A 25884-nucleotide genomic window follows, 5' to 3' on the forward strand; every position below is an offset into this window, starting at 1 on the left:
GGAAAGCTTCCCTCAGTCTCAACACTCTCTTTAAGGAAGGCCTCAGAACTTGTTTTCAGAAGGGTCCTGCCCTGGCACGTTTGGCCCTGAGTATTGGGCACGTGAGAGTAAACGTGTTTCATGATTAAATTCCACGTGCAGTCTTCTTCTTCTTCTTTCGCACGGCAGGGCGATTAGCGCCGCCGTGCGTAGGCGTGGGGGTTGCCTGAGCCCCGGGGAGCGACGTTGCGAGCGCCGCGCATCCCTTCCGTGTGATCCGTAACGACCGTCCCCCCCACCCCCTTGTGTTGTTGCAGACGTGTTGCAGTACTACCTCCACTGCAGCCTCCAGACGAAAAACCCTTTCCTGCGGGTGAGCATTGCGCCCTGGCGCGAGCGTGGCACTGTGTGGCCACGTGCTGGTCCTCTGTGCGTGCGATCCCAGCTGTGTTTACCGACGCGCTCTATGAAAGCCCTCGCACACCGGGCACAGTGCCGGATTAAGCTAGTGCGGGGCCTGTAGCATATGTTATGAAGGGGCCCTAAATAAATAAAAATACGTAAATATTTAAACACGAATTTTTTTTTACTTGCATAGTAAAGTAATTGTATTTTTTTATTTGCTATACAGCCAGAAAGTCAACAAATCCCTAACCTTAAACACCCAGTAGTTCATAAAAGTTGAGGGCAGTATAGTACTATAGCAATAGAGCAAGTGCAGCATCACTGAACCGGAATTGATAGCTTGAAAACATTTAGCGCGGGGCCCTTGAAAGTGCGGGGTCCTCAGCAAACGTGGCGACTTGTGCTACTGGGATAATCCGGCGCTGACTGGGCACGATGACGACCCTGCAACTCCTCTCGCGGGCTCAACAACCCCCCCCGTCCCCGTCCTCTCCTCCCAGCCCCCCTTCGAATCTTCGCCTCCCTCATGAGCGGTTCGGCTCCCACGTCGTTCATCAAACCCATTTCACGCTTATGACTTACGCGACGTTGTAAGCACCGGCCAGGTGGCTCAGCGGTGCAGCGAGCGTCACGCAGGCAGAAGCTTGCGAGTTCAAATCCTGGCTGGGGGTTGACTCAGCCCATCACCCCACTGCGGTCAATGAAATGCGTGCCGCTTCAAAGTCCAGCTGTGGTGTCCTATGCAAAGTCTCGCCCCAGCCATGTGAATGTGGAATGTCCACCACTGGCTCAGGGCTGTAAACAGAAGATGAGCACCGCCACGATGCCCATTTGAGCAGGAGATCGCTTTGGCTATCTGTACACGTGAACACGCTCGCACATGTGTCAGAATACAATAGCTCCCTTGGTGTTCAGTCGGTTATGCGAGAGCGGTTGCTCTGAATTGTGCTTTGGAGGATTTAATGGGTTTGATCCAGTGCACGTGGTAGAGTGAGTCACCAGGTTGAAATCTTCACCGCAGGATATTTTCTTGAAGGTTGAGCCTTTCAAAACACCACCTGAAGGGAGGTAATTGTGGGAACACGTGTGCATGGATTTGTTTAACTTGTCTGTGTGTGTGAGTGCGTGTGGAACAGTGGCGCAGCGGTTCACGCATTGAGCTGAGAACTTAATTACTTAAGTTCGATTCCGGGCCACGGCCTGCATCAGTGGCAAGCCATATCAGAACATGTCTTGGGCCACTCTTAGGCCCACTCAGCCTTAAATGAGTACCTGGTATGGTGTGCAGATGCCAGAAATGGGGAAACAAAGGTGGCAATGCATGGTGCTGACCACACCACCCCCTCGTAGATCGTGACGGCCTTGATAGGTGCTTGTTGGCACAACAGTGCGACTGTGGATGTGTTGTGGGATGTTTGTTGTGCGTGTGTGTGCGTGTGTGTGTGCATGCATTCCTGCCACATTATCTTACTCGTGCCTTGGAGATGAAGCCACTGTTAGCGATGATTTGCTACTCATGGAAGGTGGTGGTGGTAGCATATTCAAAAATGTACACTGGAATCTGTGTATGGACCGTGTACTCCAGTGTGGGAGTTTCCAAAGTACATTCCTCAGGACCCACCGCCGTTTCACTCCCCACGTGTCTGATGATTGTTAAACACGTCGCACTTGACGGCGCGTGAAGCAGGTAGCGCTATCTGCATCATCACGTGTGTAATTTACACACACACTGCGATCTCGGTCTTCACTTGAATCGGGTCTCTGTAGAGCAAGCGGATTCAAATTGAAAGACAGATCCAATTGAAATGAAGATTGAGATCTCATTGTGTGTGCGCCACGTGGGACGTTTCTGAGCCATCATCGGGCCTGTGCAGAAGACGTAGCGTGGTGGTGGGAGGCGGGGACTGGCGTTTGGGATTCTGTGCCCGAGTGGCCGTTACAGCCGAGGCCGATTGGCCGCGCGCTCGCCGCACCTGGGCTGCCGGGACATGTCGATCGTGCCGACGTTGTCGCCCGTTTGTCCGCCCGTTTGTCGGAGCACTGTCGGGGGCGTGTCTCCTGCAGAAGATGACGGGCAGCCTCCGCATGCTGTCGGACTTGCAGTCCTTGGTGCTGGAGCTCATCATCTTCGCTGTGCAGGAGTTCCCTGCCATGCAGGTAGCGCTCCCACACTCTGCACACCTCGCACAGAGCAATTCTTTCACGGAGCCGGTTTTACATTTTGTTTTGTTTAACGGCAAAGCTTTTGAGCAAGTTTTTTTTTTTACAGCACTTGACGAGCCCCATGCAAATATTAAAACACACATACACATCCTACACAGACACCCACTCACGATACACAAAACTCGGTTCACACAGCACAACATTCACCACGCTGTGTACAGAACACCACTGTTACCATCCACACCGTACCCAGCGCACCCTACCCCAAATCTGCACAACACGGCATCAACACAAAGACACGTCGCGTAGGCCGTAGAGACGGAAGGAAGCTGCGGACACGTGTGTGTGCGAGTGCTCGCTTGCGTTCTCCTGTCACCTGGGAGGCTTCTTGTGGCCCCGAAAGAGCAACTCAACGATCTCTGCTCGAATTAATGCAGACATTTACAGGGTTACATTTACACAATTAACTTCAACAATTAATTAGGTTGGGTAAATTGAGTGCCCCCGTGGACTGTTACCTCGAATTCAGGAGCCTTGGCAGAGTGTTTAACCTGTCTGCCATCACTCTGTTCAAATTCAACCTCTTTTCATCTGAAGTGTGTCCTTAATGATGAACAAATTTACTAAAATTATTAATGACCACGAGGCAGTTTACAAATCTTTTCACTCACAATACTGGTGCAATTTACAGCAACTGTGGGAACAGCACGGCGAGTGCGACATTGGGATATTATATTTGAATTGCATTTTGTTATTTCACTTTCCATCTCAGTTTTCCTTAGGCAAATGACGGGCCAGTGTGAGGTTCAAATGTATAAAATGTGTAACGCGCCCTCACTCGAGGACATCGCTTCTCGCGCTTGACGACACAAGGCACAGCGGCCATGGCAGGGTAGTATTCGTCCCCGGGCCCCTGCGGCTCCGCGTGCCGCTCGGCGCTACGGCCTCGTTACGCTGCCACAAGCGACAGCTCCGTTGATAAAAACGCAGCAGCATTGGATAACCAAACGTGAATTTTAAAGCACACTTTTTTTTTATCTTTTAAATAGGTTGTTATACTAAAGGGTACCCTGACAACGGTTAATAAGCAATTATTCAAGCGTTGTAAAGGGACAACTTAGAAACAAAAGGTAATTGGGAGGAAGGAGAGGATGGGTGGGTGTGGGAAATGCTGTCACTACTTATGATTTAACATTTTTATTTCTACAATCATCGCTTTTGCTTGTTAATCCACTTGTGTTCTCGCTCATTCTTTATGATATTTTCATTATTCACTTGCCACCAGTCTTACCCTTTACAATCGGTCCGGACTACGGGACAACTTTACTATAGCTATTTTGAGAAAACTGTAAGTAAGCGTTCAACAACAAACACATTCTGGGTTTTCTGATGGCTGCTGATCACTCGAGGCCATCAGCGGTGTCTACAGTGAAACCTGTGTACAGACCAGGCCAAGGGCCAAGTTAATTTGCACCGGCTGTCCGCAAGTTATTTTACGTGGATCTCTGTGGACTGTAAACTTTGTAGTCAGTCATCGATTCGAAGAACCAGCTTTGTTTCACCGTTCGCGTCGTATTTTCATGATAGTTTTACATTCATATTGGATCTCTCGTGCTCGTTACGTTTCGGTGTTAGCTGATTAAATAAAACCGTTGATATGTTTAACATTAAGCACGATATTTATCTAGAAAGGTAAATGTAAGCATTATCCTGCTGGCAAATATCGTTGAAACTAGTAGCTGTTTATATGCGGACACTTTTTTTTGCAAAACTATAGTGGAGTGGCAGATGCAATGAAAGGATTTAATAAACACAACTGAACGTAAACAAGGGTTGAAGCACACTAACGCAGGTTTTACTGTATACAGACCGGCCTACAGTGTCTTTGGAGAGATGTGATATCCCATTGAGTCGAGAATGTGTCACATCAGCAACGAAGCACATACAAAGTGAAATCTAGATTAGACACACGCACCTGTCAAGATTTGATATATGCTCAAAGTGGCAACAGTCTATCTAGGTACATCAACTTTTAACTGGATACCTAATCTAAAAGTTTTACCATGCCAAGGATTTACATTCATTAATGCGTTGGTATGCAAATTAATTAATTAATATGGTGCTTCATTAAAAAGCAAACACGACTCTTCTGCTTACAAGCCAATGCCTCATCAGGGTCAGCACCACCAGAGATCATTTACATAAAAACACAGATGGCCGGTTAAAAATGAAACTTTAACATTCACAGATTTAAGATATGTTTGCGAGTAACCATTTTTAAACAAAAGCCTTTCATATCTGAACATTATAATAAATATGGGTTGGAACCTTTGCCCCATTGCATCGTTTGAAGTTGGTCGTTGCAGATACAAAGGCTTTTACCCTAGATTCCTAAGGACAACTTTGGCTGTGATCTGTAAACCATAGAGCACACCACACTGGGTTCAACCACCACACCGCAGGTCACAACCCTTATCTTTCTGCTTCTTTCCTCGCACTGCTCTATTCTTTGGAATTTCCTGCGACCGTCTCAAAGTTCGTACAATAATAACCTTAATTAACAAAACACGTCATCTCTTCTCTATTACAACTTTGATAGTGCCGTTTGCTGCTGGCTGCATGACGTTTTGGGCCTTTGCGCCCTGGGCTTGGCGACTGTAAGGCGCATTCTTGCCTCGGTATCACTCACGCCACTTGGATCTTATGATGCAATGTGTGATTTTAGAAAATGAATCCATACATCTGGAACGGCACGCGAAGCTCATCTGGCTGCGCCACTGAAGCACCACGCACGCACCCACGCTCGCACGCACGGAGCGGCTGGACCCACACGGGGACATCCACTCACACTCAGCCACGGAAGCCTTCGTGCTTGTACGATATTGGCCTCCACGGCGTCGTACGCTAACCAGAAATAGAGAATTCGAAATACTCTCTCCACATTTGTCACGCACGCTGCCTTGTGCTTCGGATGCGTTCGCTGTACGTGCGCCGATCCACACCCTTGGCACCTCTCCAAACGAGAGGTTCCATCTCAAGGGGTTTTCCGGGTGAAATCTGTAAAAAAAGATGCGTAGGAAAGCACACGTGTCTCTCCTGCGGACGGGTGGTGTTTATAAAGCGGGTCAAATGTTCTAGGCAGACTCCCCTTTGAAGTCGACATGGCCCTCCCTTCTCGGATAAGACGTGGATAGTTCCTAAAAAGTGAAATATTTTGATAAAAAAAAGAACGATTATGATAAAAAGGCACGTTTATTCGGTTTACCTTTTGAAATGTCAGCCCACTATATATGTCAGTGTCGATCACGAATTGTGGCGAGTGTTTGTGCAGCTGTGCCTGTGCACCACTGTCCATGCAGTCGCTTGATTTATTTGTCTAACCAGAATAGAGATATACTGAAGCAACGCACTTTGAGTTTACATCAAAGCCTAAACACGCTAATATGTCAAGTTCATGCAGAGTGTCCTGGAATTAAACGATTTGAATTTAAATTTATACTAATTAATACAACATCAAAAAGAAGTGAATGTTACAGCAGTTTATTTATATTTAACCCATTGGTGCTTTCATTTCATCGTAATGTTCTAACTGTCTAACATCATCGTGGTATTTAAATGGCCACATTTCCACGGTTTGCGATATTTCACTTTTATCATCAATTACTTTGACATTCATTTATTTATTTTATCAGTCACAACGTAAATGTCTGTCGCTGTCAAGTGACCCATTAAATCAGCAAAACCGTGGGCTCTTGACCTGGAAAGGTGCCACTGCCCCCAGCGGGGCGGTTACAAGTCGGGCCGACAATAAACCGACAAATAAACATTTAAACGGGGACGACGTCTTCTGTTTAACCACGGCACACCAGCCTGTCGGTTGTCGGCATCGCTCGCCGCTCAAACAGCGACCATCGCAGGGCCACGACACCACCCACCGCTTGCAATGATTCTTCCTCCTCTTCCTCCCTGCGCCGTGGATCGCCATCGCTGCGATACCATGGCTGCATCCGAGGGGCTGCTGGCCTGAGCAACAGTTCACTTTGTATGTGCTTTATTTCTGCTATTGTTGCGTCGTCGATGACACGGATCCCCGTTTTGTTCGTGACTTGTGTGTGGAGGCGTGTTTGCCTCGCCGTAATTCGGTCCCGTCATTTTGGGTAACCGTTTAGTGTGCTCCTCACGTGAGCGTCTTGCCTGCGAGAGAGATTTATGTACGATTTACTTTGACTGCACGGATGAGGAGTCTACGGGGTGGTTAACATGTAAATGTGCAATGCTGCGCTCCACGTACGTATGATGCATGTGCGCGTACGTGACATTGCGTTCCTCGTGAAGGCCATATGAACGTGCATATTGCGAGCGGCATGTGTGTGTCTGTGTAGACCACCAGCCTACCCAAATTCACATTTACCAATTCTAAAATACCATCGTGATGTGAACACATTGTGTGACGATGTAAATATCATAACTTAAACGTATAATTTACAGCCTTTTGTCAATTTATCAATCAACTGCTAGATAAAGCCTTCCCTACGCCATGTCGGTAATGGGGGTTGTGTGACCATACTTCACCATGCTGGTCAGTGTGGGTTGGTGACCTGCACGAACCAGCGTGGCATTAGGCCCAGACCCAGTTCAGACATCACTCGCCACTGAGTTCATAGTGCAGTGCAGTAACCACCTCACCGTCCCTCCAACCCTACTCCTCTCTTGGTCATACACAGTGGCCAGGACACATCAACACTCACCAGAAGACATCAACACTCACCAGGACACATCAACACTCACCAGGAGGCAGTCACACTCACCAGGAGGCGGTTACACTCACCAGGAGACATCATCACTCACCAGGAGACATCATCACTCACCAGGAGACATCAACACTCACCAGGAGGCAGTCACACTCACCAGGACACATCAACACTCACCAGGAGACATCATCACTCACCAGGAGACATCATCACTCACCAGGAGACATCAACACTCACCAGGACACATCAACACTCACCAGGACACATCAACACTCACCAGGAGGCAGTCACACTCACCAGGAGACATCAACACTCACCAGGACACATCAACACTCACCAGGACACATCAACACTCACCAGGAGACATCATCACTCACCAGGAGACATCATCACTCACCAGGAGACATCAACACTCACCAGGACACATCAACACTCACCAGGAGGCAGTCACACTCACCAGGAGGCAGTTACACTCACCAGGGAGATTGAGGCACTAGTGAGGGAGATTTCAGAGCTCAATCGTTTAAGAAGCTCCACTGAGACTCCTGTCTAGCACGTGGCTTAGCTCACAGGCAGCCACACACACACCGTAGGAAAAGCTGCATGACAAAGGACCGACATTTGTTGACGGTCCCAAACTATGCAATGGCCGGTCGATGTATTGAGACTAATGTCTGGGCCGTAATGTGCAAGTCAAGATCGCCGCAGGTGCGGGTCTCCACCGATCAGGATCGGCCGAGTGGAGCATTCGTTACTGGTGCTCGCAATGCATCTCACTCCCACGTGATTTGTTTTCTCTTCGTCCCCCCCCCCCCCCCCCCTTCGTCTTCAGAAGGAGCTGTGGAACATCCAGGGGTCGCTAAATGCGACGGAGACCTCCATCCACCAGCTGACCGCGCTCGTGAATTGCCGCAGCCTGCACAAGGTAATCGGCCACAAGGCCCTCACCTGCCGCTGGCTGTGGTGCCGCGGTGCCGTTCATGACGATGCGGTGGTAACCACGCAAATCGTCCACTTTGGTCGCAAATTGCAAAGCCCTTTCACTTCGAGCGTTGCAGCAGAGGGCTCTAGGGCCTCCGCCATTTGTGGCTCTTTTAAATTCAATAAAGGAAAATTGTCTGATAAATAGTCGCTATTTTGGGTACATTCCTGACTATGGCCATGCTGGGGTTTATATATTTTACGCTTTCTAAAGCGTTCGTCGCACTTTAGCGGCATGATGACTGTGCTGCACCTCTATAAAGTAGCTTTAACCTGTTACACCGCATTGCTTTATTCTGATAATTATTCTACTCGACATTACTGAAGTATATAATTTAAAAGTAATTGCCGCGCAATGTGGTGAACGTGGCGTTAACTCTGTTGGTTAAGATAGTTTTGCATTCGTGATAACCGCATTGATAGCTGCACAGTCAACATCCGGTTCCCGACTCCTTGTCCTTCCCCCGCACCTCCGATTAGCACGGTTGGATACGTACGGTGCGAAGGAAGTTCAATATATGTACACACGTCTCGTGACGAACGTAACCCTTGTACTGCTGCCACAGCGATGTAATGGCCAGCACTCTGGACTTGTAATCCAGCGGTCGTCGGTTTGATCCATCTCCTGGCACGGCCGTTTAAACAACGGCGCCAGCTTCCTGATTCCCGCAGCCTCTGTCCACCCAGCGAGCCAACCAACTTTGGGGGCAGCACAGCGAGTGGCTCGGCAGGTCGTGTGTGGTGGTGAGGTGAAGGGTGGGACGCCCACTTCCAACTCAATAGAATTCCACTGGAAACAATTCCAGTCCCGCTTCATGACAACACTGCTGGCGTAGTGAAAAAGACTGACGTGTTAACTCATTCTAAATGTTAACGTTGATAGTTTAATAATGCGTGTAATCACACAGTGGCTTATTCAAGGTGGTATTGATGGAAGGGTTAGAGTCAGGTTATCATAGGCATGTGATCCTTGACGACAGACTTCATCAGGTCACATACCATCACTTCCGAATAAGTCCTTTGGAAGTCCTTGTGAAGAAATGCTGACATTCCTCTCCGCGATTGTCTCTTGGGCACAATGCTCATTGGAACATGACAAGGATTAAATATCACCACGTCTGGGATACTCTGCGTACGGTGCAGGTTTTGCACGAACAATGCATGGACAGTATGTGCCTGAGTTATTGATTTCAGCCAAACGTTGGATTGACTCAAACGGCGATGCAATGCACAAAGCAAGTTACACATTTCATGTTGTTTTTGGGTGGGCTCTCGAGTATTCACGTCAGATCTTGTCTCTAACCTTGAGTCCATGATCCTGTTTTCATTAGCCTAGTTGACTGGAGCAGTGAGCTGGCTGGAGATCACACCTCGCGGCAGTTGTGGTCATCAAGATTGTTGCTCAGGAGTGGCAAATGCAGCCAGGTGGCTCAGCGGCTCCAAATCGACAAACGCTGGTTGGGCGTTGACTCGGCCACCATCCCGTCAGGGTGCACACATGAGTACCGCTTTGTGTGGGGCACGCCAACAGTGGCTGTTCCATGGATAGACTTACCCCTGCAATGGGAATGTGGAATTTCCACCACTGGCTCAGGGCTGTAAACAGGAGATGAGCACCCCCTCCATGCCAATTTGAGCAGGAAATCACTTTTGTCTTGACCCTGCTCTCTCCCGGATAATTAGCATGAGCTGTATGAGACTGGAGGAGCCACTGCTCCACGCACATGGCACGTGATCAGCCTATTGCGGTGCGCTCGCTGTGCGCGAGTTTGATGGCGGGCCCCATAAAAGCGGCCTGCCGGGGACACGTTACTCATGGGCTAATTATCCGTTTGCTGTGCAGCAATAGGCCGTGTAAATCTCGCCGCAGCTTCGAGCCGTGATGCAGAAACAGTTGAAAATTAGATTTTACAAATGCAGAAACGTAGGTATACATTTTAATCCTAATTTAGTCACTTATGAAGTTATATTTTAATGTTTCATCTTGTTTATGGATATATATTGGGCTGTGCGTTTCAAACTTGCGGTTCCAAATGGTGAATAACATGGCCAAGTCTGTTTGTCTTCTTGTCACTGTATACCGTTTAGTTTTATAACAAATAACACCTCATGTTCCCCGCGCAGGTAGGCGTGTGACTGGTGTTCATGGTTAGGTGACCGAGACTTTAATGGGAATCGGATCTGGCCGAATCCATGCATTCGATTATTCTGTATTATTCTTGTAAGAATTGCATACGGTTGTAGAATCGCTAATTCAGCACACAGGCTGCTCGACCGAATCACCCTGGATGCACCGGTGATCCATTGGAATCCTAGAAGCTCAGCTGGGTTGAGCTTAGTTTGTTAAATGGTGGAACATGGCGATGATGTCAAGTGGGCCACATTCTTGAAAACTCATCTTGAAGGCACAAATACAAACAAATGGATGTGTGAATATCACCTGCTAGGACTGGAAGTCATACACCTAAACATGTGATACATCATCTTAGAATTAAAAACAATGCCAAATATTACGGTTATTTGAAGTAAAAATTTGGCAGAAGTTGGAATCCTGTGTTCATATCTGGGGTGGAGAAACCCAGCTATGACGTTACTGCACTTGACAGAATCCACTGCAAAGCAGTCTGGGTGATTGATGACGCAGTGCTCACTGTGTCTCTCTAGGCATTTGCTCCCTCACTCGACGGGGGCAGCCACCTCCTTATCACTCTTCTATCGCTACTATCCACGGGTACTGTTCCTATGAACTTGACTCGTTGATTCCTCCTCCAGATATTGACTCTTTAGTCTCATCCACATTGTGTTCAATCACCGCACTGCAGCTCAACTGCCTCCTCACTCACCCACTAACCCACTCATTAACTCACTCTTCACCCACACACTCACCACACTGCAAGTCACAACACTTATCTCCCTTGCTCAATTCAAGAAACACGTTCACTCTTATCTATTGCAACTTTAATAGCGCTGATTCATAATTAAATGTTGCTTTTGGTCACATAGCGATCGTGGCTAAAATGTGGCATTCAGAACCCTCCACGACCTGCCACAGCCAAACAAAGGCCTTTTGGCCTGCGCTTGGCAACTGTGTTACAACAAAAACACCCCCCCCCCCCCCCCGTTCCAGTGTGAAACTTGAAACACACTTCAAGCAAAGCGAGTTGGGCGCTGCGCGATTCACCCGACACGGTGAATGGTGCCCCGGTGGACGCTGTCTCACACGAGAGCGACTTGTCGAGTCTGGCTGAAGGAACACGTGTGCATTGTGCATTGCATTCGTTTGATTTCATTTCCACGGACTTGGGCTTTACAACATTGGAGCCTCTATTTGGGTTGCAGGGTGGTGCCGTGGTAACACTCGGGCCTCACCGCACGGAGAAGGGCCTGGGTTCGATTCCTGACTCAGCCGCCGCTCTGTGCGGAGTTTGTATGTTCTCCCCGTGTTCTGCTTGGGTCTTCTCTGAGTTCCTGTCTCCTCCTTATAGCTGGAAAAAAATCCATACAACGAACCGGTATTGGCCAAAATAATTACCAATGCGGACATTTATCTGCAATGTACTTGTTTGGGACCGCACACAGCAGATGCAATATCGCCCCCAATTGCGACAACTTGGCAGGATCCTCCTGAAAAGAGTACGGAGACCCAGTGAGACTTTCCTGGGTAACCAAGCAGAATAATAATAATAATTTATTTGTACAGTATTTTGTTGAAAGGTTTTACATTTCTCACCGGCATGTGTTTAGGATTTTGAAACGTCATGAGAGATTGAATGGCACCAGCTGGTTTTGTGATTTCTTTGGCATGTTTTTAAAACCTGTTTAAGATTATACACAGCTGCTTGGCGGGTGCTGTTTTACCAAACATTCCAAGCGCTGTTGAACAGCGAGCCTAGATCTGCTCTGCAGTGCATGTCGTGGTGCATATCGTGGTGCATATCACAGTGTATATCAACACAGAGTTAGATAGCAGTGCGATCGTATCGTCTTCCCATACCCCAATCGTGCTGCTTGTTAATATCCTTACACGTGTGCTGAGGCACGACGATGTTGAGATGTTAACTATCTCGCCTGGTATACAGCAGGGCATGGGTTCGAACCCGACCCTGAAGCCTGTATATGTTCTCCCCGTGGTCGTATGGCTTTTGTTCCAGGTCCTCCAGTTTATCCCTCCACATTTAGAAACATGCATTTAGAGCATTTAGCAGCTATAAATTTCCACATGATAAGCCACGTAACTGAGATATAATTTGTGGCGAGGTCGCTTCTGAAAAAGAGCGACATACCTGAGTGGGCCTTACCTGGTAAAACAAAAACAGTTCAAATGGTTTTAGCTCATAACATAAAATAAATATGTCGTGTTCTTAGCCTATTAAATAATAATAGCTATCGATTTTTGTAGACATGTTTTTTGAAAGAATGTTATTAACCAACATGTACAGGAAGAACTGCATTGATGGAAAACATCTAGCAATGACTACAAACCATGAATATAATTGATATTTTAGACAGTTTTTCCCTCAGCCCATTTTATCAACGTGCTGCTTGATGATTTCATGCCTCTAAATGGCAGAGCCATTTATCATCATGCAGTTTGCAATTGCGGGCAACAAGAGATTAGTTTTATTGTAACGTAGGCTCCCGGTCCCCGCTTGAAAATCGCCACAAATCATTTTCTTTGCTCACATTTCCCAATGCTGATGCTGTGTTTTGCCTCTGGCCAGGGGGGTGGCCTGCTGATCTTGTGTGCAGGAGTCATTGCCGAGCAAATCGCTATGTAGCCCTTTCACAATTACTCAGTCAGTGCCGTTGTTGATCCTTCCAGTTAATGTGTGAAATGAACGACAATAGAAAGACAAGTTTCCTTTCATCCGCAATGATGGGCGGGGGCCTTGCACAAAGCAACAGATATGTTATTCCTAATATCTGGAGTAAAACTCCTCTGCTCCACAACTATTTATCTACAGAAATTTGGAAATGGGAAAAATGTCCTGGCAGTACAGTGTACCACGACCGGTTTTATTTTTCGAAGCTATTTTCACGGCAACATTAAAAGTGCGTTAATTAGAGTTGACATTTTCCTGCGCGTATTTGGTTTGTACGCGGATTAACTGCGGTGCAATACAATATTCCCCAAGGATAGGAAAGGAAATTCCACGATGATATGATTACATTTCTCAGCAGTGTTGCAGCTTGAGTGGATAACGAGTGCAACGTGAAATAAACTGCGGTTAGAGTATAGATTTAATTATAAAGTATTTAATTAACGAGTGGCATACCAACAGCTGTTTAACCCAAATGTAAAAACCGAAAAAAAGACCGTACACAAGCCCCTGCTTTCATGGCTTTAAAATTTCTTTGAAAAGTATTCTCGCAATGTTTGGTTTAGCAGTGCCAAAGCAATTGCACAATGTTACGGGAATGCTATATTATGCTAGATATTATAAATGTTATATATTTTTTTATATGATGAATAATACATTTGAAATACGGCACTCCAGAATATGTTTACATTGATGCAAAGTAGTTTAAAATCGTGATCCGGTGTGATAGGCACTGGAGAATAACAAAGCACATTTGAGGTCTTATAGTGTACAAGATCATTGCTTTTGCAAACACGAATAAAATAAAATCCTCTAACCCAATGCAGTTCAGTATTTGTGTTTTTGGCTCACATTAAAAAGGGTGAGTTGCTTTCGGTTAAAGGCATTATTTTATCGCTTTTACGAAAACAGTACCCGTTTAAATTATCTCCCAGCTGATATGATGATTTATAATTTATTCATAATTGATTTACAGTGATCTAGCCAACACTGTGACTCTAGGAACCCTCCACCACCCGACACAAACAATTGGATCACCACGTTTACGAGCGTAGAACGACGCACAAATGAATTATTATCGTTTTGTTCAGCTCACGTCTCGGCCAGAGGTAGCGATGAAATACGCGGCGTTTCGCTCGAGATTCCGTCAAGACGTTATCGTGACAAAATCTAGGAAGTGGCGGTGGCGCTCCCAACAGACATTGCCTGCTCACTCGGACGCCTGGTTGTAAACTCAACAGTCAGGCTGTGATGCATCAGCCAACTAACCACTCACGCAAAAGTGGCCCGTGACCTGGCTCTGTTATGTTCAAGTTCGTCATTGGCACTTCTCAAATTCGGGAGGATGCTCGTTATTATGGATTATATTTTTTCCGCCTGAGGACGACCGCTTGTGTTGCGATCGAAACGTCGTGATTTATTCTATTTTTTACCTACGTGACTTTACCGAAAGAACCAAGGAGTATGGATTCCTGCAGTCACGAAAGCTTCAAATCAAGATTATAAAGATTGTTTTTCCCAGACAGCCGAGTCTCGAGAATGTGGTCCATTTTGTCTTGGAGTGTTTTCGCTTCATGTGAGAGGGAAGCTGAGAGAGAGCCAGGAGATACCCCGCACCTCTGTTGTGTCGAGAATTAATTACGGTTCATAAATCACGCTCACAACATAAGCAGAGCGTTTCGTTCATAAAAATCAAGTTGATAAAATTACGCGGCGTCAACATGATCTTTATAAATGTGTTACGTCACAAATTCACGATCGATGTGTTCCCAGCTGGGGGTGGTTTTTGTTTAACTGGACTCCACACGATATTGGGTCTCAGTCTATTAATAAAGAGATAAAAAATTACACGCGCACCTCCGATTAGCACGGTTGGCTACGTACGGTGTGATAGGAGTTCAACATGCGTACACGCCGCAACGCATGTGGAGTATGTGGCGGTCGGTAGGGCGGCAGCGGGGAAGCCAAAGCGCAACGTCTCCTCCCCGTGAGGACTCCCACGACACTGCCCCAAGGCCATGAATAAAGGCCTCGCCTTCTGTGTGTGCACTTCAACCTCCCTCACTGTTGTAGCTCGTCTAAACAACGATCCATACTGGTTTGACGTTTCTTTATTGAAAGTTAATCTAATTAATAATTCCACGCAGCAACAAAGTGGATTTGGTGTCTTTATTTATTTCTTCAGCACTTGCGACAAAAGATTAGTCTAATTTATGATTCTACATTATGGTAAAATAGACATTTCTTGGTGATTTCCCAGATATTGTATGGAATTCCAATTTATTTCAACCCCATCGATGGAAAGCAGAAGAGAATAAAGTGAATTTGAACAAATTGAAGGTCAGTTATATACAGTGCTGCAGTGACATGAAGTGAGGTGTTTTATGACATAGTTTCGTGCAAGAATCACTGCCATTAAATTTACACAAGATACAATTATACTCTGTATTCTTGGTTCTTTCGGTAAAGTCACGTAGGTCAAGAAAATAATAAATACAAATAAAATAAAAGATACAAATTTAATTTAATTGTATTAATTTTTACCTTTTATTTTTATTTATTATTTTATTGAACTCGTCAAAACCTTTGTTCAAAGTGTATTTCTTGATTACACGTTGTTATTATTATTATCACCGTTTCATAGTAGAATTGTAATAAAAAAAACACGAGCCAAAATTTTTTTTTCACCTAACAGAAATGTGGAATTTCCACCACGCACTCTGCAGGGCTGTTAACGGGAAATCAGTAGCGTGGCGTCAACACTCATTTGAGCAGCAGGAGATGGGCAGATGTTGAGCAACTGTGGTGCGGTGTGACGTGGTGTCGCGTGGGGCGATGCGTGGTGTGACGTGGTGCGGTGACTGGTGTGGTGCGTTGTCACGTGGTGTGACACGTGCTTTGACACGCGCTGCCCCCGCTGCAGGACTACGTGGAAGCTCTCAACGGGGTGTGCTCGGAGGGCCTCAAAGGGATGCTTTTTCTGGCGCTCTTCTCCATCGTCTCGGCCCTCATGTTCAACAGCGTCATCTGCATCGCCCCGAAAACCTGGCGCAACTTCCGCAAGAGGTGAGCCCCGCTATCGTAATGCTGCACCACGACAGTGCTCGTTTCTCACTCGCAGCCCTGTTAGACACTGGTAGGAGTTCCACATTCCTATGAGGGGGCAGGGGCAAGTGTGTCCACAGGACAACCACTGTTGACATTTACCCTCCAAAAAAAGTGGTACCTATTTTATTGACCCCAGACGGATGATGGGCCGAGTCGGCCCCAACCGGTATTTGAGCTCCGCTTGCGAGCCGCTCCGCAAGGCTGCGAGGAGGAGGAGGAGGCGAGCGCCGCTCTCGCCGTGAGCCCGTACGACGAGGGGCGTCAAATCCACGAAGCCCGCGCGGTCCACCAACCCCCGCAGTGAAAGCGCCGGCTTGCGGGGCATCCGTCGCGCCACCGTGCTTGCCCGGCGCGGGCTCGGCGGTGGCGGCGCACGGCGGTGACGGCGCGCGTGGCGCTCTCGCATGTGGACAGCACTTTGCCCGTGCGGTTCTCTCGCCACTGCCGGCTGCTCTGGGCCAACAAAGCGAGGCGCGTGGCTTGACGTTTACAAATTACGTGGAATTCTGAAAAGACTGAAGTGCTGGTTTATGTGAAATCGTTAACGGACCTTTCTGTCGTAATTTGTTTTGGTCTTCAAGGAAAAGGAATCTTTCCTGGGCTGATGACGCAGTTTCTTACTGCTACCGACAGACAGGCGTTAATGGATAAAAAAAATTACGGGAATTTGTAAATTGTATCGTGTTTATTCGGATAATTTTACAGCTGCATTTAAAACAGGATCAGTTGACATTCCTGAGTTTCCTTTCATAGCAAACAAAACAATGTAACCTGTACGGGCCAAACGTCCCAATGCAGAAAAAACAAACCTGCAAATTACTCAATTGGGATCACACAGCAGCAGCATCGGCCCCGACTGCTACAAGTTGGCAGGACTCTCCTGAATAAGAGCCATGGGACTCGGAGAGGCTTTCCTTTGTAAACAAGCGGAGTAACAAGTAATACCATTGACAAGGCCACGTAGGTTGTCCGCATACTGCTTGGGAAGCGCTCGTTTGAGTCCACGCACGGGGGAATTCCGCTGCAGTTTGTGGAGTTAGCAGTGGAGTAAGCCTGACACGGACAGCGTGAACCATGCATTAGAGCAGCAGCAGCAGCAGGAGTGTGAACTAGAGGGGCTCGTGACCCTTAACCATTGTGTCTACCAGGACACTAAGCCGCGAGCGAACTCAAATTACCACAAGGTACGCTCACACTTGGGTCACTGACTCGTGATTTTTCGGCCGCTTGGGCAACGTGTAACTTGGGTCCTGTGTTTCGGAGCGGAATGGTCACAGCAGTGCCGCTTGGACATTCGCTTTCATTCAGAATTGACGATAAACACGTGGGTCAGGCCAGGGCTGTAAACTCCGACCGGATGTCGCACGGGACATCATGCACTGACTGGGGCGGCACAGTGGCTACTGCTCGCTGCTGCTGCTGCTGCCACCTTTGAGAAGGAAAGACGGTGGTGGTGGTGGTTCTGGTCGTATGGTCCCCGCAGGGAGAGGCAGTATGAGGACATGGATGAGGATGAGCCGTGCCGGCAGCCGCCCGGAAACACACGCCGCCCGCCACTGCCGAGCTTCTACAGTTACAGCAGCTTCGGCAGCCAGACGAGCATTCAGCCCACCTCCCAGTCCATCACCAATGCGCCCGTCTCCGAATACGTGTGAGTGCGCAAAGCCATTGGCCTGCCCTGCCCCGCTACGTGCCCAGCCGGTGCCGTGTCCTCACGGAGGGTGACTCTCCCCCTCCTCGACTCGCCCCCACTCATCATCACCTGAGTTGTGTGTGTTTTAAGCCAAATGTACCCCCACCCACCTTCCCCCCTCCCCCCAATTTTTTTTTCGGAGTGTGCCCAAATCTCAGAAGCTGCCCACTTATTCGTGCGGGAATGTAGAAGGGCTTGGCAGTGTTCAGGAGAATGCCTCACAGGCTGGGAACGAATACAACCCACAACACGCACGGAGACGTGTGACTGCAAACAGCCACGTGTTCAACTCTTTGAGTTTGGTGGTCTTAACGATAATGCGGCCACCTGTTCAGCCCTTTTGTGGTTGATGGTCTGGACAAGGCTGAGGAGCATTAGCCGTGGCGTGATGCGACAAGCGCCTTGCGGCTGTGAGCAGCACACACCTTTTTTGCGCGTTGCTATTTCTCGACTGGAAAGGCGTTTACCCCTGGGAGTTTAATTATTCTTGTTGTTGTTGTAATCGAGCTGAACGGCTCCAGCTGGAGCCCCGGTGACAGAAATTGCGGCATCTGCTTCCCTCCCCAAAGCTGGGATGGCTCTGTCTCGTCTCGTCTGCTCCACATCCAAACATTTGATAGCGTGCCACTGATAACGAAACAATTTATCGCCCTAATGCTCGGAGAGCGATAACTTGTTTGATGGCTGGGGCGGCAAAGAGGATAACATTTGTGTAAGGTTAATTTAGCGGGCCATTGTTATCAAAATTCAATGCCGAAATTGCTCTTTTGGAATGACTCCTAAATGTGATTTATGTTCCCGTAGAGAAAGAAAGAGTCATTGTGTCTGTGGACAATATTTTTTTTACATTTAATCTTTTAAGAGTTCCCTGTAAGTACGAAATGTAATTATAAATTGCATTAAATTTGCAATACAGCTTTTTCTATGCTGGAGCAAGTCACAGCAAACATTCAATGAGTTCCATTTTTTATATCATCAAATTGACGTTGAACTCAAACGAATACATCTAACTTAAACATTAACAAGAATTCTATCTGCATGCCATATCATTTACCTTCGAAGTAAACATTTTTTCTCAAGATTTATTTTGACTTGGTAAACAAACGCACATTAAAAGCACAAGCTGTTTGTGCACTTTAATTGTCTAAATCATTCACTTGTCTGTGGACAATATGTAAATTTTTTACTTGTTTATACATTTGCGTCCGTTAAAAGCAATTCAAGTGTCCGTGCATGTTATGTTTGATTTGCGGTGGTGAAAAAATAATTAATTAACAATCTCCATTTCTGCGTGTGAAATTATATGTTGAGGCACTTGGATGTCTGTGCTGTTATTGTGCATCACCACTTAGTCCGCCATTACGTGTGACTCCTGTGACAGCTTCACAGAAGCCAACTGAATGCTCTCATCGTCTCTAAAATACTGATTCAGTATAATTGGGTATACATTGTATGGCATATGCATTGGCCTTGGAAAGAACAATTAAGGTGGTGATTTGTTGCTAATGGACTGATGGCACTAGTGGATGCACATTTATGAAGTGTGACAATGTGACCTGGAATGTCAATGCATGAGAATAACACGAGCATAATAGAAGCGGAAAAAACTCGTGATAAAGGAAACCGATTACTCGCAGTCTCCATGAGCCAACATCGGTCATAGGGGTGCGTTCTAGAGTTTGTAGCATCGGCATTTTTTCTTAATTAAATGGCGTTTAAAACATTCCCACCGAAATTGCTGAGGAATGTCATCGTGGCGTGGACCATCTGGTTAGAAAAGGGTCAAAGCCATTCATTCCATTGCTGTGGGGTCACGGCAGCATTCATGCCACCGTGACCCTTCACCTGTTCCCAAATAGCAGTGGCAAATGACAAGGACGGTTCCCTTTTGTTAAAATACTAAGTGACAGATTTACATTTCGCAAAATCAAATTAACAACCCATTGCATACGACGTCCGCACGCAATATCACCACCGGCAAAAAACGCACGTCGCAAAATCGGCATCACGTGAAAATAGGAAAGACAGCAGCACAAGGCAAGTGGTCTCAGTCTGGCTTAACGGACACACGGTCACAGCACCGGTCTTGTATTCCCTAATCGTTCCATGTGACGCATTCAACAAGGCTGCCCATGCAGCTCCAGAGCAATTAACATAAAACCAGCTCAATATGTCCCAGATGTTCTACTTTGACCGTCCGCAACGCATCTCTCCTCCAGTACGCCAGGGTTCGAAGAGAGACGAATTAACCCGTTCCGTTGTCCGTGTGAGGGAGGCCTCTCCCTCCTGCCCCCCCCCCCCCAGCGGCAAGTCACGTGGGAACCGTCCGGGCCTCTCTGTGCGTGGGATGCGTGGGAACACGCAGCCACGTGCATTTGCATGCAGATGAGGGTGACCCCCGCAGACGCTCAAACGTGACCTCTGCCCCCTCCCCCCCTACACTCTGTTTCCTTTCTAAGTTTCCCCGCTCTTGAACGAAGCACGGCCCTTTCTATTCTCAGTCTGTGGCTTTCTCTGCGTGGCCGTCTGCGGCTCAAGGCTTCCCCTTTTTCTGCGAATTGTAAAGCGCCTGAACAATGGTGGCTTAAGATGGTTTTGTCTCGCAGCTCGGGCATTGTGCCAATTGTTATGCTAAAAAAAGTCTGTGCTAGAATAATAATGTAGGGCTGAGGACAGAGCTTCGTTTTCCCCAAGTTCACATCACGATTTCCATGCATGTTTCATAATTGCAATTGCAAGAGGAAATTAACTGTGATTAGAGGCAGAAATCTCATGAAATGTACATGACGGTATGTGTTTAGCACATGGCTCTATATGCATACACAATGAAGTGTGTGAACATCTTACAGTTATGAATACACGTGGCAGAAATACGTTGTGTAAATAGCTGTTATGAAGGTAAAATAAATCACAAATAGGTCATTACCGTCTACTGCACACTTATTTAGTTCTCAAAGAAGTATTTTACGATGCTATAATTAATTACCCAAGAGATATTTATCGTGATTTGTTGATAGTTCCCCAGGCTGTGTGGCTCGTTCCCTTAGACGCCAGTGTGGGAAGTAATTCCAGATTTCAATCCGTGACTGCAAGTGCAAGCGAGGGCCTGGATATTGGGCTGTACTTTTATCCCTGAGCACCTGCTTGGCCCTGCAGGAGTCTAGCTTGAAGGTAAATGCCCTTTCTGCGCAGCTGCTGCTCCCATTCCACCAGATGGCTTCAAAGCTCAAGTAAATAACACAACACCATCAGTCGCCTCGTTGCGGAAACATAAAAGTAACAAAAATAAATAAGCAGACAAAAGCACCTCCACATATCTGTTCATCCATATACAAAATGAAAGTGTATTTTTTTCATAAGAGATGTTTTGGGTTAGATCACGTAAATATAAATGTGTTGTTGAACCCACCACCACACAACAGACAATTTGTAAGGTTTATGACGTAAACAGAACATGCCAATTCGTTACTAGTACAGCACACCGGTGTATTGGAGAGTAAACCCACAACATTTACATCTAACCCCAAAACCTCTATTATGGATATTGGTCGCGAAAGCCTCCGTGTGAAACTGTTTTTTTTTACACGTTCAGCCACACGGTCTTCTGGGGGGAGTGAATAATGTTAGCAACGTCAGTCTCAACACACGCAAACTTTGAGACCGGGTTCAAGGCAATCATCTCTTGTGTGGCTTGTGTAAGACAATGACTTTACGTGGAGGTCACAGACATGTGAACGAGGCGGATGTCGAGCTGTGTTCCAGTTGGACTGCGAGCCAGGAGCAGCATGAACCCACAACGCATTTGCGTGCTGCGTGGGACGGAACGGTTCACAATCAAGCATCGTAAAGCACTTCACAGCCGCCCGTTTGAGCGACGCAAAGCAGTCAAATGCCAAGTGCAATTTATCTTCATTTAATATTCATTTGTGATTACGACGCTGCTTTTGCGGTGGTAGAGGCCGAGCATAGAACATCTCAAAATAATTTGCTCGACGTTTTACGTTGCTTTTGTGACATATTTAATATGCCGTGCACAGCAACGTTCAGCGTGCCACTCCGTAGGGTTTCACGGTTGTGCTGCGCAAGCTCTCAGATGCGTTCTCGGGTTCATACCACTTCGTGTTGTTCGGCACGATGTCCGACGTTTTTCTCCACGTGCTGGGAGCTCCCTCAGAAATTGAACCAAGCTGCTCTCGACCATGTAGTGGCCGTTGGCCGCTATCTCCGAACAACGCACGGTCCAATCCGGAGACGCGCTAGAGATGCATAAGAGTGGCCGGCCGAGGGAGCTTGGACCCTCCTCGTGGTCATGAACCAAGGGACCCGATGGACCTGAGGCATTGCGACCCCGATTGAGACTGTTGGCCGATCCTACGTCGGATCGTGACCAAGAGGCCTCCCGTGGTGGAACTCCGTGTCTCGCCAGCCACGGACCGCTCGCCATGGCGATCGCTGAGGCCGAACATAAACTAACTGGAGACACCAATAAGGATCGTGTGTACCCCACATTGATGTCTGAGTGGTCCCCTCACTGTCTCCTATCAGCCCCTAACATTCTCACAGTCACACACACAGGCTCGCAGTGACACACACAGGCACACAGACACAGGCTCACAGTCACACACACAGGCTCGCAGTCACAGGCTCACAGTCACAGGCTCACAGTCACACACACAGTCACACACACAGTCACACACACAGGCTCGCAGTCACACACACAGGCTCGCAGTCACAGGCTCACAGTCATACACACAGGCTCGCAGTCACAGGCTCACAGTCACAGGCTCACAGTCACACACACAGTCACACACACAGTCACACACACAGTCACACACACAGGCTCACAGTCACACACACAGGCTCGCAGTCACAGGCACACAGTCACAGGCTCGCAGTCACACACACAGGCTCACAGTCACAGGCTCACAGCCACACACACAGGCTCGCAGTCACAGGCTCACAGTCACAGGCTCACAGTCACAGGCTCGCAGTCACACACACAGGCTCGCAGTCACAGGCTCACAGTGACAGGCTCACAGTCGCACACACAGTCACAGGCTCGCAGTGACAGGCTCACAGTCACAGTCACACAGTCACACACACAGGCTCACAGTCGCACATGGACTCAGAGGACAGCGCTGTCTGACAACAGTCCTGGGCCACGGTCGCAGCTCGCAGAGCTCTCTCCCCCGGTGAGCCTGCGACTGCGAGCCTGTGCCTGCGAGCCTGTGCCTGTGAGCCTGTGCCTGTGAGCCTGTGACTGCGAGCCTGTGCCTGTGACTGTGAGCCTGCGACCACCGTGCGGAGCCGTGAGCCGGCAGAGTCGCTGGATGATCCTCCACCGTGGAGAGAGGAGAGAGCTCCACGGTCCCACGCTCCGAGCTGCCACGTTCACGTGCCGTGCGCTCTGTTTCCGCGCAGGAATCAGAACACGGCCTCGGGTAACAATCCCAGGCACGAGAACGTGCCGTTGATCGGACGCAATTCTCCTCCGCCCTCCGTAAGTGACGTTCCGGGGGACACCCGTGAGTTTCTCCATCTGACTGCCCCGGTCAGTTTCAATTTATAGAAAAAATAATTACGCTCCAGTGACCGGACAGAGCCGAGCAGTCAGCCCACCAGAGAGCATTGCCTGCCGCTTGCTGCCTCCTGAGCTATGGAGGTCGGGACAGTGTTTCACCAGGATTGTGTTTGTCGAATTATAAGTGTAAATACATCCGTGTTTGAGTGGGTCATTCGTTGTTTTGGATTGGATCGTGAAAGTATGATGTCGCTGTTTAACTATTACCCTCCACCACCCGCCAGAACCATTCACGATCTAACCCAAAACAAATGATGAATTCGAATATTTGATGTGAAAGCCTGCACACAAAAGTCTACTCACTTAACCGTAGTTTAGTATCAGTTTTAGATGTTCCTACCCATATCATCCAACAGCCGAATAGAATCCCTCTGTTAGGAGTTCAGTGCTGGTATGTGTTGGACTGAGTGCACTGCCTGGGCTGCTGGCGGCAATTTGGTTGTCCAGGAACATCCACAGCTTCATGCTTGCGTATTTTTTTCAGCACATTCAGTCCGTTTTTATATTTTTTAAAAACCCATTGTCACAATCGCCATTCGTATTTGAATCAAGAACGGCGTTTAATGCGGTCAACGTTTCCCAATCACGGTGTCGTCCACGGGCGTCGGACGTTACCCAACGCAAACCTCATAGTCCACAAGGTGGCTTTAGCCACTACTACGTCTCCCCTGTGAGAAGCGAACCCTTAACCAGACCGCCGCTCTCACCTCGGGGGCACTCGCAGGCCTTGGCATCTTTCTTCGCCCTCACCGCCGCCACCTTACCGCCAGGCACATCGCATCAAAGTGTGACATGCGAGGCGTTGTGAGTTATTTGATTATTTTGTTGTTGTCCCACCCGTGCTTTTTATTTGCTTTGTCCACGGGCCTTTGGTTTGTTCCTCCCCGGCGCGCACAACGCGGGCAGCGGTCTCCGGACCGCGCCACCTCGGGGCGAGGCCGCAGCTGGCAATCAAACGGCTGGGAACCCGTTAAAGTAATGGAGGAGCGCTTTTAGCTCAAACTCCTGTCTCCTCCTCTTCATCGCCGTGCCCAGAGCCCAGGTACCAGTCGCGGCCACCCCTCCTGCAGTGCATTCCACCCCCACCCCCCCTGGGTGTTGTTCAGCAGTTGTCACCGTGCTCCCCTGTTCCGTGTCGGCTTACTCTGGCGTCAACTACCGCGTGCCCCAACAAGCAACGTGGTCAATATTGACTTAAAGCTTTCGTGACTGCCGGCATTCATATTCTTTGGGTCTTTCGGTAAAGTCACGTAGAAAGGTTCAAAGAAAATAAAAAGAAACTACGACGTAGTTTTTAGTTATTTTCTTTGAACCTATCTCAGTGACTTTACCGAAAGAACCCAAGAATAAGCCATGTGTTCCTAATGAACGCCGGTTCAGCAAAGCCTCGATGACGGACATTTAAAGATGTCTCAAAACGCCGCGTCACAGGGGTTGCCATGATTATTCCCAACCCGATCGCCGCCAACGCCACATGATCAATCGGGGAAGCCCATCAGAGTTTAAATGCATGTCCTCTCCCCTGAATATGATCGTATCCTTGACAACAGTTCATTTCCAAATGCATTTCCTTTCTTCAAACCTCCTGCACGTGGACTTGTGTGCGGTAACATTTCCGCTGTTTTTCACGTTCACGATCCTTCTTGCTTTTCCATTTGCTCATTCGCTTTTTGGTATTTGCTGTCCTCTCGCCTTTTTTTATTCTTTCTCCCCGTCTACTAAAAGCGAGTGTTGTGGGTAAATGTGACCCATGCAGAGATATCATCACACACGTTGTGCTCAGGCTGGATGTTTGCCAGTGATGCCAAACTGTGGAAACAATTCTCATAAATCCCTCACTCGAAATGGGTAACAATGATTTAGAAAAAAAACTAAACAGTTGCTCAGCACAGGCCCGCAGATGCAAAACGTCCAACGCCCGGCAACAACCAGCACTATCAAAGTTGTAACATAACACGTTTATTTAATTGAGCAATGTCATTCATTATAAGAGCTTTGGGAACAGAGAAAATAATGGGAGGAGGGAATTCCGAAGTGGAGCAGTGAGAGGGAACAAGCACAAAGAGAAGTGTCGTGACCTGCAGTGTGGTGGGTGGGTGAGTGAGTGGGCGGGTGGGTGAGTGGGTGAGTGAGTGAGTGGGTGAGTGCGTGGGCTGGTAGGTGCGTGGGGGTGGGTGGGTGAGTGAGTGGGTGGGTGAGTGAGTGAGTGGGTGAGTGAGTGGGTGAGTGAGTGAGTAGGTGAGTGAGTGGGTGAGCGAGTCGGCGAGTGGGTGGGTGAGTGAGTGAGTGGGTGACTGAGTGAGTGAGTGGGTGAGTGAGTGAGTGGGTGAGTGGGTGGGTGAATGAGTGAGTGGGTGAGAGAGTAGGTTAGTGGGTGAGTGAGTGGGTGGGTGGGTGGGTGAG

The 25884-nt window shown here is 48.0% G+C and overlaps 1 protein-coding gene across 2 annotated transcripts in view; it reads left to right on the top strand.

Annotated features, from left to right (window-relative positions):
- Positions 1 to 25884, top strand: part of LOC133347916 (protein tweety homolog 1-A-like) — a 135786-nt gene that overhangs the window by 90716 nt on the left and 19186 nt on the right. Inside the window, exons 8-14 of one of the 2 annotated variants that reach the window (XM_061560657.1) lie at positions 297 to 352; positions 2449 to 2541; positions 8131 to 8223; positions 16023 to 16165; positions 17691 to 17858; positions 23322 to 23400; positions 24388 to 24604. In XM_061560657.1, coding sequence (XP_061416641.1) covers positions 297 to 352; positions 2449 to 2541; positions 8131 to 8223; positions 16023 to 16165; positions 17691 to 17858; positions 23322 to 23400; positions 24388 to 24477 — 722 coding nt within the window. In that variant the 3' untranslated portion in view covers positions 24478 to 24604. Of the gene's footprint in view, positions 1 to 296; positions 353 to 2448; positions 2542 to 8130; positions 8224 to 16022; positions 16166 to 17690; positions 17859 to 23321; positions 23401 to 24387; positions 24605 to 25884 lie in introns of those variants that run through there. The other variant, XM_061560656.1, reaches the window with a different exon arrangement.

The sequence above is a fragment of the Lethenteron reissneri genome, chromosome 26 (assembly GCF_015708825.2).
Source record: "Lethenteron reissneri isolate LAM-NWPU_2019-01 chromosome 26, ASM1570882v1, whole genome shotgun sequence".
NCBI classification, from domain to species: domain Eukaryota; kingdom Metazoa; phylum Chordata; class Hyperoartia; order Petromyzontiformes; family Petromyzontidae; genus Lethenteron; species Lethenteron reissneri.